At 43.6% G+C, this 22,432-nt stretch overlaps 1 protein-coding gene across 3 annotated transcripts in view; it reads left to right on the top strand.

Moving 5' to 3' along the window:
• LOC147027797 (calpain-9-like) overlaps positions 1–22,432 on the top strand; it is a 142,326-nt gene that overhangs the window by 102,430 nt on the left and 17,464 nt on the right. For all 3 annotated transcript variants that reach the window (XM_085877414.1, XM_085877413.1, XM_085877415.1), the window contains exons 9-18: positions 10,829–10,906; positions 11,006–11,166; positions 11,270–11,430; positions 11,628–11,827; positions 12,790–12,823; positions 15,160–15,216; positions 20,106–20,163; positions 20,251–20,300; positions 21,019–21,087; positions 21,894–21,972. In XM_085877414.1, coding sequence (XP_085733540.1) covers positions 10,829–10,906; positions 11,006–11,166; positions 11,270–11,430; positions 11,628–11,827; positions 12,790–12,823; positions 15,160–15,216; positions 20,106–20,163; positions 20,251–20,300; positions 21,019–21,087; positions 21,894–21,972 — 947 coding nt within the window. The remainder of the gene's footprint in view (positions 1–10,828; positions 10,907–11,005; positions 11,167–11,269; positions 11,431–11,627; positions 11,828–12,789; positions 12,824–15,159; positions 15,217–20,105; positions 20,164–20,250; positions 20,301–21,018; positions 21,088–21,893; positions 21,973–22,432) is intronic.

The raw sequence follows: 22,432 nt of genomic DNA, 5'->3' as shown, positions 1-22,432 counted from the left end.
GAAAGGGCCGCTTGTAGCTGTTTCGAGAACCACGTCGGTTTCACGGGACGTCGTGTGCGGGGCCCTTTCGGCAGGTAGCGAACGGCCCTCGCACGCGCGTTTTCGCACAGGGAAGCCAGTGCGGGAACGTGCCGCATATTGAAAAAGGCCGTCGCGAGGACGGTTAGGATGGCGAGTGTTTGGTGGATTGGCACACGCGGATCCCCACGTGGACGCGTATTCGGGACATTTCGTGCTGCTTACCGCGTGTTCTGTTTGCGGAGCACGCGGAGAGGGTTTCCGAGACATTACGCGCGCACCAGATGCAGGCTCGGTGCACGTGTGACGTCATCGGCGGGAATCTCGTGGCACGAATGCTGGACAAACAGCGCACGTCCCGCGTGGGGAATTCCCCGCGAGCGAGCGCTATTCGGAATTGGCGGAGTGACGTCATTGCCGCACGGATCGGCCGCTTAAGGGGACATTGGTAACGCCCGTAAGGACGAACGGGCGTACCGTAAACCACCGCCATGTAGATGCGGAGAAGGAGGAAAAGCCTCGCTTCCAGTACAGGATTCCCTGGGCAGAGGGTAGGAGACCCCCTTGCTTGGGGGCACAGGAAGTACTAGTGAGGGGGATGGGTTAGCGATAGTTAGAACCAGCTTTATGGGGCAGGGACAAGGCCTCATGGAGCCCGTGGAATGGATGTTAAAGGGATTTCAGTTTAGATTTAGGAAATGGGAATTTTTGGAGACACAGACAGACTGGAAATGTGTAGTGGAGACGGAGCTTAGCTACGTAGAGTAAATGGAACGTGCATGAGTTTTAAGGGATGACGAGGGAGCATGGGTTAGTCAGGGGATTTAATTAAGGATGGCAGTATAGAGTGTTGGTGTGAGTTGTGAAATGGAAAGTGTGTGAGGAATGAGTGTGGGACAGCGGGCCCAAGTGTGTGAGTGGAGCGAATGTGGTATGCATGGTGCGATGACTGATTGGGGGGGGAGGAGTGATTCCCACCCAAGAGACCCCGGGGTCAGTTCAATGTTAGTTAGTGGGTAGTTAAATTTACCAAAAGGAGGTCGATTTGTTGTTGGTGTCGAGAGAAGGCACGAAACCCATTTGGAGGGGTGCAAGAGTTCATGGACTGGCTGGGAGCGTGGCTGTGGAAAGGTGAGTTTTGTTTAGTGGGCACCCCGGGCACCGGACTCGTAGGCCATAGTAGGCCAAGGGCCCAAGAGGGGCCGGGATAGTGTAGTGGGCACGGGCGACCCTCGGAAAGGGACCCGGGGCACCAACAGGCCACGTGGGCATCGGAGGGGGGCAATGCCAGAGAGGGCAACCCCCCGCATTTATAGGGAGCAGCTAGGCTCGGAGGCAGCCTGCAGGCCTGGGGGTGCCATGGTTAGAGTTCGGCAGAGGGGGAGTTCCTGCCAGTTGAGCCACGCTCCCCAGCCAGGAAATTGTGTGAGGGCACGAATGAAAATTTGAGGGCAAGGCCCAAATTTATAATGGACACCAACACAGGCGACGGGAATCATGGTTTTTAGAACCTATAGTTTTAAAGTGTGAGGCATTTTTGGAAAGCCCCAGGGTAGTTTCAGGTGTAATAAATGTTAGGGTAGTTCGGAGATGTACCCTTCGCACCATCCATCCCTTCGTTCGTTGTAGGCCGCTGGACCCACCTTGGTAGATCGCTGAACTCTGAGGAGGCTATTCTGAGGCTTTGTTGGGCCTCGAGACAGGACGCTAGTTCTCCCTATTCCCCTCTAAGTAGGATTTTAGGGGTTGGGAGTAGGCTAAGTTGACGAGATAGGTTAGCCGGACAGGTACAATAAAGGGGTTAGGGAGACAATTATAAAAATAATAAAAATAAAGAGGGGCTAAATTTTGTTGTGTTGTGTTGTGTGGCAAATTAAGGGATTGGGTATGAACAGAGACCGGCAAAGGTGATAGAGTGGGGGGGGGGAGACAGTAGGCTAGGTCCGAGCCCACCTTCAGAGCGGCCGGCACCACCGCACTCCCTCCAGACCTGATGGAACCACACCAGAGGCCGGCCAGCTTCACCTGCCGGCCTGTTGTGCTGCAGCCGCCTCTTCCGCGCTTGCCTTGCCATGCCTCCTTTGCCTGCCTCTGCCATGACCCCATGTCTGCCAGCCCTTGTTTGCATTTGCCCCTGTGTCCATCCATCACCATGTGCGCCAGGATCATCCAGTTTTGCAAGGACTGCCCTGCAGGCAGCCCTTGCATCCATCATGTTCATTTGTTTTTGCCACCATCTCCATCCACTCCCCTGCACCAATGACTTTGCAATGACTTTTACCTTTCACACATCACAGGTCCTGGGCCATGGTAATGTAAGGGATAAGTTGAATGAAAATTGTTGATAATTTGAACCCCACCTGCATGTTTGTTTTAGCGCCAGCAATTTTAGTTAAGTTGTCCGAATGAGTCTGTGAGAGTTTGTTTCGTTCATTACGCAGCGCATTTGGTTATTTATTTTTGGACACTTATAAAGAAATGTCGCACTCAAGGATCCGCAGGTAAAACGTACTAGGGGAAAACTTACACATGCTGGTCACACGAAAATTTGACGACTTGGGAAGAGTCTGTAAAAAGGGGGGGGGGGTAGTGTTACGAATTTGGGAATTCGATTGCACACAACATACAGGTTCCTTTCGTCAGTTATGTCTAAGTGCTTGTTCCCAAGATAGCTCACCTTCCATTGTTTAATGGGCAGAAATCGATTAAGTGTGCTGCGATTCAATTTAATAGCTAGGAGCGATCATAACACAATGGAGACGTCCCTCCCCCTCTTCTGCAAAGAGGAAGAAGAGCCCTCCCGTCCTGAATCACGGGACGTAAACAACTCCCTCTCACCCGCGGTTGTGCAGACAAAGGGGGATGAGTCACGCCGGGAGCGGGGGAAGGGCAGAGGAGAATATGGAGGGGATCCTCAGTTGGTTCGGGTGGTTGAGTGAGCTTCGGCTTGGCTTGGCTCGGGTTAGGGAGGAGGCTTTTTGAAGGCTTTCTGCTTTGGCTTGGCTTTTAGTAAGCTTTTTTCTTCGTTTGGCTTTTAGCAGGCCTTCGGGTCCTGCTTGGCGAGGGTTGAGGCTTTTTGAAGGCTTTTTGCTTCGGCTTGGCTTTTAGCAGGCCTTTGGGTTCTGCTTGGCGAGGGTTGAGACTTTTGGTTCAGTGAGCTTTGGTTCTGCTTGGCGAGGTGGAGGCTTTTTGGATAGCTTTTTGCTTCGGCTTGGCTTTTCAGCAGACCTTCGGGTGCTGCTTAGCTCAGTTCGCTTTTTGGGCTCTTCTTGGTTCGTGTTGAGAGAGGCTTTGTTCATCGGAAGAGAGTTGAGCTGGTTGCTCGGCTCGGAGTTCGTGTTGTGAGAGGCTTTGTTCATCGGAAGAGAGTTGAGCTGGTTGCTCGGCTCAGAGTTCTTGGTTCGTGGAGCTCTTTGTTCTCCCTTTGGTTCCCGGCTTGGTGCGACTCATCGGCCTCATCTTGGAGGTGGTTCTTCGAAATAGCGACGCATCGACGGGAAGGATCGGCGCCTCGTCTCACCAGCACGTGTTCGGAAGCGCGAGAGGATTCGCTGGAGCTCGGGAAGGATCGTGGCTCACGGCGATTGGATCCAGCTCGCTCTCGCTAGAGCCCGGGTCCGAACAGCTTGAAGACCACACGAGGTGGAGAGGTTCGAGATAGGTTCTGGGTTTCAGCTCATCTGTCCTCCGAGCTGGAGTCCGTTATTAAAGGCATTAGCCACCATTTCGTGTGTGTGTGTGTGTGTGTGTGTGTGTGTGTGTGTGTGTGTGTGTGTGTGTGTGTGTGTGTGTGTGTGTGTGTGTGTGTGTGTCCGTGGGCCTGTCTGATAAGTAGGAAACTGTTAAGTGCCTGTGTTGTATTTGCTTCACATTGGAATAGAACTCGGCTGTAGGATTTTTTTGCTCGTGTCTTTTTCCCCATCCCCCCATTCATTGCATTGCCTGTGTTCAAATAAATGTCCCCATTGTTAAATGTCATCTGCTCGTTGCGTCCCTTCCTCTCATTGACTGCCATGGAGCATTCGGAATGTTAGCTGGTTTTTAACACCGATAAGATAATCAGGTCCGACGGGACTTTGCGATATATAACCGCTCGGCAATCGCATACGAAACGAGCTGCATAAAGCGGCTCGTTTTTCCTGCAGGTCCCGTTGAGGTGTAGATCCCCGGCATTTCTGTCTGCGCGAATAATTAGGTATATCGATAATTCGGCGATTGCCCCTGTAGCACGTGGACAGAAGAGTTGGCTGATCTATGGTGTCATAAAAACACCCGTAGTTGGGTTTTGGCATTGATCTGGAAGCTATGACTGGATTGCTCGTTTGGTGGGCATGTGCGGCCGCAATTGGGCTGAGGCGGTCGTTCGCACGCCGAACGGGCGAGAATCTACAACAATATGTATCACATTGTGAGTTATCAAGCCAGAACCCACATTTCAAGTCTCCAAAATGAAAACAACTTACAAAGTCTCCAAGGGATAACTCATTTCCTGATGTTTTTCAAAATTTGTGAGTCTCCATGGTAGTTTTCATATTGAGAACCATCTTGGCAGAACCCTTTTCCTGAGTCTCTAAGTAGTTATTTAAACCATCAAGGCAGAACTCATTTACTGATTTTTACAAAATTTGTGAGGTCTCTGAGGTAGGTTTCATATTTAAAACCACCAAGGATAACTCATTTACTGATGATACTTTTTTTTAAATTTGTGAGTCTCTGAGGTAAAACTTATATTCTGGCTCATCAAGGTATAACTTGTTCAGTGGGTATTGTCTTCGCACAACTCTGTGCGAAATTGTCTTGATAACTCACAATGAGTACCATCGATGTAAAACTCTTTATCAGGATTTTGTGGGTCTCTAAGGTATAACTCTTTGGCTGGGTCATCAAGGTAGAGCTCGTTCTGTGGGTCTTGGTCACTCACAAGGTCTTCAACCAAACCAACAATTTCACCTCAAGTTGTGGTAAAAGCAGTATTTTCATTTTGCATCTCAGATATAATTTCCTGTGAGAGAAAATAACAATGTATTAATTTAATGTAAGATTATTATAATAATTATATGTATAAATTAATCTGTAAATATTAAAAGAAAATCTTACCTCAATAGATAAGAGGTTTGAATCAAGTTCATCTCAACTTGAAGGTTTAGTTCCATACAAGTAGTTGAACTCCAAGGAACTCCACAGTCATTCCACTCAAGCTCAGCACAGCAGTCCATTCTCAGTAAATGTAAAAATATGTTTAAATTCAGTCTGGGTTTCAAGCCTTTATATAACAATGACTGGGTGTGGTTTCCTTTGGAAATTACCTGGGCAAGCTTTGTGAGTCAGAGCTTAACTGGAAATGATGTAAGAGTGGGTGGTCCTTACAACAGTGGGTGAGGCTTATTGAAAGTGGGTGGGGCTTATAAAAAGTTGGCATGGCTTGTGGAAAGTGGGCGTGGCTTAGAAAAGTGGGTGTGGCTTATGGAAAAGTGGCCATGGCTTAAGGGAAGGGGGTGGTGCTTGTGGAAAAGTGGGTGTGGGTTAGGGAAGGTGGGCTGGGCTTATGAAAAGGATGGGGGTTGTGGAAAGTGGGTGTGGCTTATGAAAAATGATATGTGGCTCAGGAGGTGGTCAGACAAAAGCATTAAGAGAAGTTTATCATTTCATCTCTGCTCAACAAATATACATAAACCAAGTTCCAAGTTATTCTTTGTGAATATCCTCGATGGAAATGAATTATAAGAAAATTAAGTTATTCCCGAAAGTGGAACATGGAAAAATATTCATTGGTTCGTTCTTTGAGTATAATGAAAATACAAAAGGACTGTGATTATGTTGGGGGGGAAGAAGTACTTTAATCAGTAAATCTTAATTTTTCATTTGCTTCTATGGGAGGGGGAGGAAGTGAGTCTCCCATTTTTAGCTTTTGGGGCTTGGGTCAGATAGTTTTCCCTTTTTCCCAATCATTTAAATTGGCGTCCCAGAAGCAACATTTGTCATCTACTGCCACCTTTTGCAGCTATAACAGCCGAACATACTCGTGCAATTCTTTCCCCAATAGAAATCAAATTTTGTTCGGAAAGTTCTTCCCAACACTGTTGCAAAAGTTCCCACAAATGTGTTGCACTTGGAGGTATTTTCGCTTTCACCCTTCTGTCCAGTTCATCCCAAACCAGCTCGATGGGGTTTAAGTCTGGAGACTGTGCTGGCCATTCTATGATTTGAAGCCCACCATCTTGTTCTTTTCTTCTTAGGTAGTTCTGACATAGCCTGGAGGAATGTTTTGGGTCGTTATCTTGCTGTAGGATAAACCCCTGACCAATTAGGCATAGACCAGCGGGTATTGCATGGCGCTGCAAAATGCTGTGGTAGCCCTTTTGGATCAGGGTGCCAGTCACTCTGTGCAAGTCGCCGACTCTGGATCCAATAAAAGAGCCCCAGATCATCACGCTTCCTCTTCCATGTTTGACAGTTGGTGTCACACAATGAGGAACTATCCTTTCACCTACTCAACGGCATTCAAAAACCCTGTGTGACGAACCGAAGATTTCAAATTTTAATTCATCGGTCCATAAGACCTTCATCCAGTTTTCAGTAGTCCAGTGGCAGTGCTTCATGGCCCAGGCAAACCTCTTTTTCTTATTTTGCCATTTAGCAATGGCTTTCTTCCTGCCACTCGACCTGTCAAACCTGCAGCTCGAATTCTTTTCTTCACAGTTGAAACTGAGACTTCCTTACTTCGACCATTGTTAAGCTGTGCTTGAAGCTGCTGTCCTGTGAGCTGCCTATCACGCAAGCTGTTGACTCTCAGAAACTTGTCTTCTGATTGTGTTGTGACTTTGGGTCTGCCAGACCTCTTCCTGTCAGAGTTTCCTCCAGTTTCCAAGTGCCTTTTGGTGGTGTCGGAAACTGTACTCAATGACACCTTGGCTTGCTTTGCAATCTCTCTAAAGTAAAGACCTATACTTTTAAGGGTTATAATGGTCTGTCTGTCTTCCTTTGTTAATTGTCTTTTTCTCGCCATTATGATAACAATATACTACTTCCTGCAGTACAATATTGTCCAAATAATGCTTCAGAGGGTGGAGCAGCACAGTCTGTTCCAACACTGCTTTTATACAGACAGAGGGTTTGTAACTAATCAACAAAAGTTGGGACACCTGCAGGAATTGTTTGCATCAACTTTCAAGGCTCAATTTACTTCCATTACTGCAGAATAGCTGCAGTTGCTAACCCATTACTTGTTCCCTGAAAAGGGCGTTTTTAACAACTCTAAAATTTCCATTATTTTTCAGTTTTTGGTAACCGAAACTTATTTTTTTAACCTCTGGAAGTTTACTGCTTAGCTTATAGTTAGGGAATTTTAGCAAATTGTATTGACCATCTGTGAAAAAATTGCTTACCAAAAAATTTCTTCACTAACGTATTCATCGAGGTGTCTCTTAACACCTATCAATTAGTGCAAACCCAAATCCTTGTGGAAAATTCTGGGGAGCCAATCAAAGTTCGGGTGCTCAGAGGGCCTGCGCGAAAAAATTGGAAAATTAACTTTTGCCAATATTGACTTGTGGGATGTCTTACTATGGGTTTTTTGGGGTGCTGAATTGATTCCATCCATTATTTTTGAGAAAAAAAAACACTCCTTGATCATATAAAATGTATTTTATTGACATTTTTAACAGAACTGTGCTCAATGGAAATGTTGCTTCGTCAGGTTTTACAACCTAATTCATCAAACTCCCCAGTATCTTCCTCACTCCTCTTGTCATCCAGCTGGTTTATGTTCAGGAAAGAGTTACCATGACAGATGCCGCAAGCAGAAATACACTTGACTCCTTGCTTTTTACAGCAGCACCTGAGTGAGCTGCAGTCCCCCGCACAGTTGCAGCTGGCAAACGTCAGGAGGTAGTCTGGTGCAATGGGGTCTGTAGAAGGGATTGGTGCATATCCTTGCTCAGTGAGTTGCCATCCATAGTCCCGGGCATCCAACAATGGACTTTGCAGCATCAGCCAGTCTCTAGTCTGGAGGTAAGCTCGGAGAGAGTGCTGCGCTGCAGCTCCTGTTGTCAGAGGAAGTTTCTCAGGTTTTATGCTCCCAGTAGCAGCTCACTTGCTGAAGATGTCGAATCTCAAATCTTCCAAGTCTTCGGAGGATTTCACATGGAACATGAGCATGAAAAGATCACAGCTTGCTTTAATGATATCACCTTTCTCAGCTCGGATGTCCATAAATATGTCCATTGCCCTCTCTGCTTCATCAGTCTTGCAGAGCTTGCTTAGCAAAGTTTGTTTGCTAAACCCAAAAATTGCAGACACTGTATCGCAGCCAGAGAAGCTGTGCAAGAAGATGAGATACCTCTGGTGTATCTCTGGGAGGGCCTCTGTATCTTTCCGACATCGTAAGATGTTTCTTTGGCTGTCGTGAGGAAGTTCGGATGGTCTGCAACATGATGAATCGGCATAACCAGGACGTCTGTGTCCTCAGCCCTCACCTCGACAGGGGACTCTCTTGCCTCATCTCGAGCTGCGCGGACGATGGAGGTGTCTGCATCATCGGAGCATTGCTGTACACTGATTCCATTCCTACTTAATGTCTCAGCAAGGAGCAGAACGAGCTGGGCTTTGTTGTTCTTGTTATGGAGGAACTTTTCTCTTGCAATGATGATTTTGAGATCCAGACGAATCTGAATGTCACAGCATGCATTCTTTGTTCGTCTCAAGTGGTCATGGTCCTTGGTGGAGCTGCCATATCCGTCAAAGACCACCGTTATCCGGAGGCGATGGCTCCCCATGGACTTTACAAACTGGAGGTAGCTCTCGGCAACATCCTTCCAAGTAAGGTTAGCCTCCCACTTGACATTGTGCAGGAGCCACCCACCATCAACCACAAGGCTTGTGCAGGGGGGTTGTTCGACATGGTGCCACACATGCCTTCAGGGACCTTACTAGAGCAGCCTTGTCTGGCTTTCGCAACTTTTGATTTTTGTCAAACAGAGACATCGGTTTTGGCGTGAACTCAAAGCGCAGAGCTTCTTTGGTCTTGACTTCACACTCACTGATGACAATGAGGCGGTTGAATAGCTTCAGTGAGTCAATGACCAGCTTCTCGCCATTGCCTTTGGGTCCAGATCTGAGGCTTGCAAGTGATTTGACCTTGTGTTTGGTTTCCATTGCATCCACAACAGTTTTCCCATCCATCTTAGCCTGTATGGCTCTGCCAACTTCTTCTGCTTGATCAGCGTTGACTTGGTATTCGGGAGTGCTGCTGAACCCAGTTGAGAAGGACACCAGAGTCTTCTTGTCCCATGTGGCATCGAAAGGGTTGACTTCCTCCAATCGCCCAACTATGGTGTTGACAGCATCATTATCTCTCTTCATTTGGGCTCTTTTAATGTCGGTGTGGAAAGGTACCCCACATTTGAGCATGTTTCTTTCTAGCTCTTGGTGAATGAACGAGAAGTGGTTCAGAGTCTGAACCCAAGACTTATGAGAAGACATTCCGAAAGCGGCCTCTGTTTAGACCACCGGAGGATTTTGCCTCATGCATGAGTGTGGTTTCTATCGTGATGTCGGTCCATGTGCCGGACCATTCATGCTCTGAGAACCTGACTACATGGTTGCCGTACAAAGTGAACTTGGATAGAGTTTCTTGAATCTGAATTAAATTGAGCCAAATTACCGCAAAACAGTCTAAGATATCTAAAAATGTATGATATCAAGATTTTACCGACATAGGATTCATTTTTCCTCAAATCTAATGGTTGGAATCAATTCAGCACCCCAAAAAACCCCTAGTTGGACATCCCACAAGTCAATATTGGCCAGCGTTAATTTTTCCGATTTTTTTTTTCGCGCAGGCCCTCTGAGCACCTGAACTTTGATTGGCTCCCCAGAATTTTCCACAAGGATTTGGGTTTGCACTAATTGATAGGTGTTGGTAGACACCTAGATGAATATGTTAGTGAAGAAATTTTTTGGTAAGCAATTTTTTCACAGATGGTCAATACAATTTGCTAAAATTGACTCACTATTTGTACCATTTCAGGTTATTCACTGGACTTGTACTGCTTAAATTTCAGTAAATACTGGAAATATGGGGATGTTCTAAAAGTTCTGATCAGTAGTACATATATATATATATATATATATATATATATATATATATATATATATATATATATATATATATATATATATATATATATATATATATATATATACACAGTATATAGTTTTTGACCCGATATCTCTCAATGGTGAAGAACCACTTTTTAAATTATAGTATCCGGATCCAGATTTTCACCAAAATCTAATAAATTCGTCCTTGTTACACACCAAACATGTCCACCAAGTTCGTCTGAATCCGTCCACAACTTTTTGAGATAACCTGCTCACAGGCAAACAAACAAACAGACAAACAGGGGTGAAACATAACCTCCGTCCACCTTCAGTGACAGAGATAAAAATCAGGAAATGTCAAGTCAGATGATTGTCCTGTTAATCTGGACATACGATATTATATGTATGTACAGTAGAGCACCATAACATACGAGTTATAACAATGTGGAATGATGGGATTACGGCGGTGGTGGGGAAAGATGTCCCCTGTTTCAATCCATCTTCCTCGACCATTTTGTTCAGTTTACTGAACATGTTTCATTTGAAGTTGTCTACTAAACTATCAACTGGAGAGCTCTCTTACGTGGAGGACGTTTTGGATTTTGAACAGTATATAAACAGGACCGAGGTGTTTTCCCACCTTACTCTACATTCCTGTCATTTGTTCCACAGCTTTTAGTTCTAATAGACTTATTTATGTCGTTTTCAGAGACGAGTGTTGGCAGAGCGTACCAGAGGAAGAAAGACAACGTCTGGGATACATCGCTCACAATGAGGGGGAATTTTGGTTGGTGTCTTGTTACCAAAACACACACATAATTATTGGTACATTACTTCCTTCCTACCCAATTTATTTGCCACTGCTGTCATTGTACCCTCCCCGAAGGATTTCTGAACACGACTTTGTGGAGCAGTTCCTGCTTGTGGAGATCTGCAACATGGACCCTGGAGTGTTGGATGAAGATCAGCAGAAGCACGCCTGGGTCAAGGCAATGTTTGAGAGCTCATGGAAGAAAGGTTTTAGTGCTGGAGGGCCAAAGAACAATGGTAAGGAACAACAGTGACAATATTTTTGAACCAAAAATTGTGTGTGACGGATGTTCTGCCACTGTCATTTCGTATATCACATAATCCTTTGCCCCCATTACAGCTTATTTCACAAGAAACCCCCAAATTATTTTGACTCTCATGGAAGAAGATGAGGAGCAAGATAGTGACCAAGTTGGCTGCAGCTTTTTGGTGCTACTATCACAGAAAGAGCGGCGGTTGCTCAACGCAAAACCGATACCCATTGGCTTCTACCTTTATAAAGTAAGTTTGCTTGTGTCAATTATACAAGAGTAAACTTGCTCATAACTACAATTTCTTAGCAGGTCATCATTTGGTGACCTTTTTGTTTTGTCAAAGTAGCCAGACAGCCAATCACAGTTTGCCTGTGTCAATGTGTTTACTTGGATCTACTTGTTCAGTGTATCAGTTAGAAAGTGTTTTGAACTGACTACTTGCAGGTGCAGGGCATGAACTTGCAAATGACTACAGAAGAACTGCAATATCCCCTTGCTGAGACGAAATTTGAGTTTCGCAGAGATATAGTGAAGCGAATGAAATGTTCACCTGGTCGTTACATCATCATTCCAACTATGAATGAATCTGATGCAGAGGGGGACTTCACTCTAACCGTGTACACTGAGAAAGTGAACAAGTCCAGGTGAGAAGTCTTCCCCTTGACATTCTGCAGTTATTGAAATGCTTTGTCTGGTGTATTGCTTTGAACATTCTGTCAACTTGCATGATTGTTGAAAGGATACTTTTAGAAGAAAATAAAATACATGGTAACAGACTTTATAAACTTTGTTCAGTTTTGTTCATTTTTCAAACCTGTCCCAAACAGCACTCAAATAATGAAATTTCAGCCTCCATTTCCTCATGAGTTTGTTTTCGATAAGCCAACAAGTGCAGTATTGTTACCTCTGCCATCGAAGGTGGAAGGAGGATATGTTTTCACCATTGTCTTGTTTGTTTGTCTGTCTGTCTGTTTGTGTGCAGGATATCTCAAAAAGTTGTAGACGGATTTGGATGAAACTTGGTGGACACATTAGGTGTGTTACAGGGACGAATTTATTCAATTTCGGTGAAGATCCGAATCAGGATCTGGATATGAGATTTATTTAATTTTAAAAGTGATTCTTCTCCTTTGAGAGATCCGGTCAAAAACGATGTATAGCATCATATTTGAAGAATTTATTGGGCCTGATATGTTCCATTAGATGAGGCATTGTGTGGCGGAGGTATGCGCTCTACCGAGTGCTCTTCTAGTTTTGAATGTCGTCACATCTACATCAGAGTATCATCTCATTGTGTCCATCACTTACCTGTTGTACGCAACATTGGCTTGCATAATGATGGATTTTTCAGGCTGCGAATGTGTAGAGGCATAAAGTCTGCATGCCGATAACATGAAGGTTTGCACATACAAGCATGACATCAGCATTAAGCAAGAGATTGATGTAATAAAACATGAAGCAACATTTTAAAATCAAAAAGGTACACATGTGTATTATATGGGAAATAAAGTACTGTAAATAGTCCTATAACGTGTATTCGCTAATGTTCCACATCCTACTATTAACGTTAACAATGTCATACTTTCTCGTCGGATGTGTGTTGCAGAATGATGGGAAGAAGCAGCACCACTTTGCCACAGGTACTGTTTACTCAACATTATGGAGGCCACGACTCTCGGTCAAATTTTCAGCTTATCTGTAATTAACTAGCGATACCCGTGCACATGCACAGGGTAGCAGTACAACATAGCTGGTAGCAGACGACAGACCGTACACGGGGAATGACAAAAATACGCATTGTGCAAAATGCAAGTGGTACTATGGAACGCCAAGACTTCCCAAACATTGTCGGCATGTCCACTAAGTGCCACAGCAATTTCATAGGGATCGTGTGACGGCGAGCCGAGTTTTTAGTGTGCAAGCTTGGTATTATAATAGAGATTCCAGATAAGGTATTATCATCGCGCACCATCCGTCCGTCTCCTTTTTCGACTTCTCCAGCCAAACCGCTGGGCTGATCCAGCTGAATTTGGCAGCAACGTTCCATTCCTGACTGATAATGGGGATTGCAAAGCTCGTTCCAGTCACTTGACTTTAAGTAGGTCAAAATGGCGGTCTTAGTAAATTCCTTCAAAAATCTTCTTCTCTGGATCCATCAGTCAGAATGCTTCCAAATCTGGGTTACAATATTAGGCCAGGGTAGGGATGTTAAATTGCCGAGGTCATGGCGATCACCTGACCGGAAGTGTGTCAAAATGGCCGACTTTGTCAATTGTTGGGAAAATCGTATAAATTCCTTCAAAAATTTTCTTCTCCAGACCCACCAGTCAGAATGCTACCAGATATGGGTTGCAACATTAGGGGAGGGTAAAGATAAGCTACAGGTCCAGTGGTCCTATTTTTAGATTTTGGTTTGGCTAACTCTTCCACATAGCAATAGCTTGACGGTAAAGAGCAGCTTAATGTTCATTTCAACCAATTCATACTAATGTGGATCTTGCTGTTCTCAAGGTCAAGGTACCACAACACATGTATTTACAGCAAGGACATTGGCAAGATGTTTTTTAAGAAATTTCGATCGCTGACACAAAATACCCTGGGATACTTAACCACGTTTGGACAGTTTGGTTATCTACCTGAAATACCTCCACTATGACTTGTGCTAGTTCCACATACCCTCTTTGGAGTTCTGCATCCAGATCGAGCTGAAACAGAATAGTCTCGCAATGTTTCCCTGATAGTATTGTTCATCTCCGAAACAGATTTCTACATGCTTGTCATACAGCGTTTGAGTCATTGAGCCCTATTAAAAAAAAAAAAAATTTTTACAGGATCAAAGGCACATCATGGAGCACTGACACACACACACACACACACACACACACACACACACACACACACACACACACACACACACACACACACACACGAGACACAACACAGGACTGATTGTTGAGATAAACACAGCCACTGAGCTTGGGAGAAATGCCATCACTTACCGAGGCACTTTGGGTACCAACAACACCACAATGGCACCGCATTCCTCACCACACTCGGCGGGGCCTTTTCTAAGGAGGAATTTCCTCTTTCCCATGGATGCCAACATACGAGGATTGTCCGTGCAATTATTAGGTTATTTCTCCGAAATAAGTTCAAAGAGTGGGTCCCGGTGTCCATCTGCCCGTACATACATACATACTTATGTACGGACGTCCGTTATCATTTCACGAAAACATCTCAAAAAGTACCCCACAGATATGGACTAAATTTGGTATGATGAATCAGGGCAGCAATGTCTCATGAAGTTATGCTCCCCATCTGAATGCACCTCTTTAAGGGGATAAAAGGGGGGTTTGCCCTAAATAATGATATTTTATTCAAAAATCTTCTCAGACACCATCAGACAGATCCAGACCAAACTCTCCACGTGGCATCGGGACCATGCCCTCACCTTAAGTTGTGCTATTCATGGCCATATCTCCCCCAGGAAGGGGGCCACAAGCCCTCCCCAAATCCCTCATTTTCACGAAAACATTTCCACAATTACCTGAGTGATACGGACCAAATTTGTAAAGATGCATCAGGACAAAAAGGTCTCGTGGGGTTTTGCTCCCCATCTGGATCCATTCCACTACAATATGACTCATTACTCTAAACACTCTAGCCATTCTCTCACTGGATTTGCACTACTATTGGGCACAGTATGACTGCCTGTACTTCTCCAGACTTTATACTCATGTTGTACTTTTTGATTGGTTGAACGATAAAGCTCTCAACACACGACTGTATTGTGGTGCAGTTTATTGTCCTATGATATGACCCACTTTTTCTTCCATTCCATAATTATTTCCAATGTTGAATATGTATGCGTGTGTTATATTTATACTTTGTATAGGAGCTACAGTAATGAAGTATTTCATCCTGTTTCACCATCTTGACCTGCAAGCAATGTGTGTTTGAACCCTTCTTTGCACAGACTCCAACACCACCAGCAATGGACACAGAGAAACTCTTCAAGGTTGTGGTTGGTGTGGTAAGTGATGATTGTGATTCTCAGGTTAAATCCTAAAACTATTTCATAAACTGTTTATATATATATATATATATATATATATATATATATATATATATATATATATATATATATATATATATATATATCAAAAACAGAGCGCTTTCAACCCGATAAAAGCAACATGGCGTTAAAAACGCGCTGGATATATATATATATATATATATATATATATATATATATATATATATATATATATATATATATATATATATATATATATATACATATATATACATATATGTATATATATATATATATATATATATATATATATGTATATACATACATACATACAGCCATACATACATACATACATACTGTACATCTTCTTCTTCTTCTTCCGGCTGCTCCCGTTAGGGGTCGCCACAGCGGATCATCCGAATGATCCGCATAGTGATTTGGCACATGTTTTATGCCGGATGCCCTTCCTGACGCAACCCTGGTCGCCTCTTGCGACACAGGGATATGGTACACCAATTTTAACTGGGATATACACCGGCCCAGTACACTGGTACTCACTTCGCCGACCTCAGAAGGATGACAGGCTGAGTCAACCCCCTGGTGTATTAATTCAGTGGCTCAACGGGGCTTGAACTCAGGACCTCTTGGATCCCAAGCCGCTGCCCTAACCACTGCGCCAACACCAGGCATTATATATATATATATATATGTATATATATATATATATATATATATATATATATATATATATATATATATATATATATATATATATATATATATATATATATATATATATATATATATATATATATATATATATATATATATATATATATATATATACATACATACATACATACATACATACACAAATATACATACACACAAACACACACATACATATATTGTAACGGTAATCCAGGTGGACATGGTCAAATCTCCCATGGTCAAAATTGATGGTTACCAATTTAGCTCCAGAGAGTCCTTGGGACTGCAACATCATCTGCCGGGAAAGCTCAATCAACATTTTCTTCGGTGTTGGAAGCACAGTAATTTCACTGGGCCTGTCGCCTGTAATAAGTTAGTCAGTTTGAAAAGATGGGCCGAGCGAAAACCCTTAACAAACCAATTTCCAATGGTCACGGTTTTATATTCCCAATTCTGGACCATGCGCCAACCAACACTTCAATAGTGCAACAGAGCAGGATTTATTCAAAAAGGATGGGGAAAACAGAAAGAAAACAGAAAATGCCGACCTCTGAAAAATGCGTCTAAAACGCTGGCGCACATCGAATACGGTATGGGTAAGTTTGGTATACGTGAATAGAACGCTAAAGTACGCTATCATACGTCGTAGTAAGTGGAGTACGTATTGTACTTTTAAACGTGTTAAACATTTTATGACTTGCTTGCCGTATGCCTCACACTTTCCACATGCGATAGGAATAAGTTGTGCGCACGATATGCGATCGTTGGCACACGTCGACAAAAGTTACTTGTAAGTTACTCATAAGTCGAAACACGTCAATGTAATGGTTCGCGTCAGTGTTCCAGACTCCCTGTTTTTTTTTTTTTCTTCGGTTTGACGGTGATGTTGACACTTCGATTTCTAGTGTGGTTATAATATAATATAATTAATAGGCTGCCGCTGAACGATTTAAATCATAACCGCACTAGAAATCGAAGTGTCAACATGACCGTCATACCGAAGAAAAAAATTAAAAAACCAGGGAGTCTGGAACACTGACGCTAACCATTACCTTGACGTGTTTCGACTTATGAGTACCTTACAAGTAACGTGTGTCGACGTGTGTCGACGATTGCATAACGTGCCTACAACACGTTACTCATAGGTTAGAAATAAGTTTCGGGTACGCTAAACATTACCTCGACGTGTTTCGACTTATGATTTAACTTACAATTAACGTGTGTCAACGATCGCATAATGTGCCTACAACTTATGGCCAGCGTAGCGGAACTTGTGAGTCATACGCTGGCATAAGTCTAACAAATTTCAAGCATGCTAAAATTTGAGGACAACCGCAAAGTACAACGATGAAAGCCAGCGTACTACGACGTATGGCAGTGTTTTTCAGCGTGCTCTCAATGTTTCCAAAACTTACCCACAACGTATTCGACGTGTGCCAGCGTTTTAGACAAATTTTTCAAAAATCGGCATAAGCTGGCTAAAACGTCAAGGTGTGACTGGGCCTTTATGGATGGATGGATACATACAGTACATACATTATCACGTGTATATATATATATATATATATATATATATATATATATATATATATATATATATATATATATATATACATATATACATATATACATACATAATCACATACATGCATACATTTGTTCTATTATACAGCATATTGTAATCTATTACAGAAAAGCAGGAAACACTTTGGTTTTCTGCTGAACACTCTTTAACACATTATCTCCCATTTTCCACAGAAACCAAACATCCTCGGCTAGACATTTAGAAATGAGATGACTCATCAAACTTATCCCATTACCTCCTCTGGCCATCCGCACGCAACTGTATATATGTCTGCATGTATATCAAAATATTGTTATGGTTGTGGGGGTAGATGGAGGAATTTCATGGCGAAGTTAGGATTGAATACAGTTGTTTGGTCCGTTGACGTGTCGGAGACATCTCATTGGGAATTAAGCAAGGAAACTGTGAGCTTAAGTGTTACTTGTCACCACATGGGGGGGTGATGCTGTGTTAATTATATAGGGATTAAGGTCGAGTGTTCCTTCAGTATGTAATTGCCCCCCTGTGACCTTCCCCTACGTTTTTTTTTGTATTTACAAGCCAGCCATGAAAGAAGTGCGCTTTTATAACAACAAGCAAGCAAAACATGCTGAGCAGGCAGAAGCCCCACCTTCCCGAGCTTCGTGCCGGCCAGCCACGCCCGGAGATGGATGATTGTTGGGCATGACAGTGAGAAGCAAAGGGGTATTTTGGGGGGGGGGGTTGTTTTAGTTCGGTGTGAAAGGGGCACGATCGATAGAACTGAGTGAGGAGATCGCCTGTAAGATTGGGTATTACGGTCGGCTTTCCTTCGACGCATGAAGAAGATGGCACGATTCTTGTATTCATGCTGAGGCTAATTTGCTCGCGTACTGAGCAAGAACCTGGCCATCGACTCTTGGCTGGTCATGAGACGGACTTTGAAGCCTCATATACGTCACTGAAGGGAGCGGTGCCCTTCCGCAGAGAGTGTATCGGCAAGCGTGATCGATGAGGAAGCCACACGGTGGTCTCTGGGCCTTGGCATTGAATACCGCCTCACAAATTTCTTCACATGATTTTTCCCGCCCGGAAAGCGGCTCGTCGCTGTTTTTGGGCACGTCTACCCATGCAGGATGAAGCACCTCGAGCCCAAAGTTCAATAATGACCATCTCTGGCCCAAGCTAAGTGCTGGAATAAAGGGAGGATTTTCTTTCATTTTGTTTTCCCCTTGTCTGTATCAAAGTCCGTATGTAGAGGCCCCAAGACTTTAGGCTTAATTTACTTTACGTTATTATTATTACTAGTGCGGGCCCGTAGGTGCGGGCCCATAGGTGCGTGCCCGTAGGTACGTAAACGACGACTGGATTGGGGCATTTTTTCACCCCCCCCTCTTACCCCCCCCTCTCTCGCCCCCTCCTCTCTCTCCCCTCTCTCGTGCCAGTACCCTCTCTCGTGGGTGAGGTGTGCCAGTATGTGCAGCTTCGTTCCTTCACTCTCGTAAACGACGACTGGATTGGGGCATTTTTTCAATTAGATTGGACCAACCGTATCATAAATGGCCATAACTTGGGAAACACCTGGGGAACATACTCAGGTCCCCAGCATCAATTGCGACGTCATATCAAATGAAGAAGAATTGTGACGCCCCTCTCTCTCGCCCTCCTCTCTCCCCCTCCTCTCTCGCCCTCCTCTCTCGCCCCTCTCTCTCTCGCCCCTCTCTCTCGCCCCTCCTCTCTCCCCTCTCTTGATTTGTGACGCCCCCTCTCTCTCACCTCCTCCTCTCTCCCTCCCCTCTCTTGCCCCCCTCTCTCGCCCCTCTTTCCCCCCTCCTCTCTCCCCCTCCTCTCTCGCCCCTCTCTCTGTAAATGTATTCACAAATGTATTCACAAAAAAACAATAAATAAATAAATAAATAAACATTGATTGTGACGTCATTCGTGATGTCATAGCACCGTGTCCTGTCATTGGTTTGGTAAATAAATGGCCATAACTTGGGCACCGCTTGTCCGATTAATATCAAACCTTCAAAAGGCACATACTCAGGTCCCCAGCGTTGATTGTGACGTCATACCAAACGAAGAAGAAGAATTGTGACGTCAATCGTGGGAATAAATAAATAAACATTAATTGTGACGTCATTCGTGACGTCATAGCACCGTGTCTTGTCATTGGTCGACAGCTAAATGGCCGTAACTTGGGAACCGCTCATCCGATTGATGTCAAACCTCGAAAAGGCACATCTGCGGGTCCCCAGCAATATTCCTGGCAGGTTTCAATCAGATCGGACCAGCGGTCATCGAGAAAAGGTGTTCGCATACAGACAGACAGACACACAGAGATTGCTGGAATTATAGATAGATTACATTTTGAATTACCCTTGTGAATATTTTATATTTTCATTGAATCCCCGTTTATTTTAAGATGCTGTGTTTGTGTATTTGTCGTGGGGTTTGAGTATAAACCCCTTGTGCTGTGCCTCCTGAGGAAAACCGCTCGGCAATCCGGTCTGGTTGGTGTTAACGACCCGGTCCACCACAATTGGGTCGGGGGTGGGGTGGGGGGGGGATAAACTTACAATTTTTACTATTTTTGAAAGTTAAAGTGAATGTTTTGTTGTGTATTCCTCAGAATCAGGGGGCCGGAGTGCATAAGCTGCAGTCCCTATTGAACACTCTGTATGAACCCTGTGAGTTTCTTTCTGATTACATTTGTTATGCTTGTAAAGGACATTTTTACGGACATTAACTTGGTGCCTGAACGGTTATTCTTGCAGATGTGTCATTCAGCCTGGAGAGCTGTCGTACATTGCTGATGTTGTGCAACGTATCCTTTACTTCTTTATAGTGGTTATACCAAACACTTTGGGTTGGCAGAATTTCCTCAAGGTATGTACACTTGCTTCTAAGCTGTCTAGTGAAGGTTCGAATCCTGATTCTGCTATAAACTATCATCCTGGGGTTTCACAGGCAGGGTGATTCATCAATGTGTGTGCCGTCCCTTGGATGGATGTTGAACGTGGCGTCCTGTCTGCCAGTATTAGTTGATGTTAAATATCCAATGGTGTCCTTTGTGAAGAGTAGTCTATGAGCCATCGAGGGTACCATGAACAAATTACAAATTCCAGCCGTACCTACTCCTGGGAGACCCCTGGCCGAGAACTACTTCAGCGGAACCATGCTCTGTAACATAGTGTATGGTACGTCAGCTCAGACATAACACTTTAGGTCTCAATCCAGCTGGAGCAGCTGAGCGTCTCAGTTGTAAGCTTCTTTATCTGCAAAAGTTTTGAGTTTTCACATCTTCAGTTTGAAAACTCATCTCTTATGGGCATCTCTATACCTGCTGGGATTTATATCCATGAACATATCCAGGGTATGGCTTACATTCAGATGACAATCCAGCAGCCTTGTTAAAAAGTTTTCATCAAAACCACCGCCAAAAGCACAGTGAGCTTTGTACATTTCACTGGATGATGTGTTCACAAAGTTCTGTCGATGAGTACGGTATGTTTTGTCGTTTCCTTCATTTTATGCTGTCACAGAAAGACAGGTCAGACCAACTGAATTACGAAGAATTTATGAAACTTCTTGCAACCATAGAGATGTGGAAGGTAATTAAATAATAATTTCACAAATGACTGTTCCAATTCTTTTTATTACAAAGGGTGTGCGAATATAAGTTAAAAAAAGAAGAAAATTAAATGATACGATCAAAAACAGTAATTGAATCAGGTGTCAGGTATGTCATATGAGGTATCAGACAAATTTGTGAAAACAAAGTAAAGGGAGAAAGATGGAGGAGTAAAGGGAAAATAAGTTTGGTGGAGAAAAGGGGAGAGAAGGGGGATTCATAACTTATGATGGGGAGCAGAGTGAGTGAGGGTCCAATTCTGCCATCTGGCATACATATTGTGTAGACGGGATATTTGTACTTTCTGGTCTTCGTTTGTCTGTTAAATATCCAGCATGGTGTTGCATCCTATCTTTAGCTGAATGCAAATGGTAAAAGGAATTTACAAATGTGTTCTGTGTTTAGGATCTGAATCCTTTAAAATCCGATTAAAGGCCATTTATTTATTATTTACACATCGTATTTATAAAAGGGGGAGGAGGGGGATATGATTATTGAACTTGAGGCTAGAAAGACAAAGGAGGATGATGTAATCGAAAAATATGCTCAGGGGAGTGTTGGAAGAATGAGCAGGGAAGGGAAAGAAGATACAAAAGAGTAAGAGAAGGGATGTGATGTGTGTTGCACATGTTTGTTTACGTAATAAATAGATATCCCTTCACATACGGCAAGTGTGTGAGTACAGGTTAGTAATGTTTCTGTGCATGTTTAAGCCTTTTTTTAATTTGAAAATGTTGGGAGGTAATGCAATTCCTCCCTCCCCTCTTTTTCTTTTTTTTCTTGCAGAATGAGTTTATGAAGTATGATGCAGACCAATCACAGTCGATTGACATTTACGAACTGGATCAAGTTGTCAAGAGTATAGGTAAAACTGAGCTAAAAAGGCGAACAAAATTTTAAAAAAATGTTATCAAATAAACGTTTGAAGCTGAAACATTTACCCATCCATTGAGTTGAGAAAAAAATCCCAAATGTTTAGACTCTCTTTAAATGTAATCTGTGTATCATGCTTTTAAAAGAGCACCCCAGCAGGATAGGGCTGGAAGATGACAATCTTCCTGTGGTCCACCCTGTTACGTGCTTTTTGCCCAACAAACATCATCAAATCGGGCGTCAGGTAAGTCTTGTGATCAAGTAGACTGTTTCGACAACTTTTCTCGCACGATGATCTCGAGATCCAACCCCAATGACCCTTCTCAGGACGAAACTTTTCGGAGCGTTGGAAAGAGTTTGCGGATTTTGCAGCTCAACGTAGAAGGTCTGTTGCGAGCTAAATGTGACTACCTCTCCAGACTAATCCGAGAGCATGGCAGTGATGTTATCAC

This window comes from Eptatretus burgeri, chromosome 4 (genome assembly GCF_056783735.1).
Source record: "Eptatretus burgeri isolate ZD-2024b chromosome 4, Ebu_testis_v1, whole genome shotgun sequence".
Lineage (NCBI taxonomy): Eukaryota > Metazoa > Chordata > Myxini > Myxiniformes > Myxinidae > Eptatretus > Eptatretus burgeri.
The sequence above is the reverse complement of the archived record's forward strand: the minus strand, read 5'-3'. Positions and strand labels throughout refer to the sequence as shown.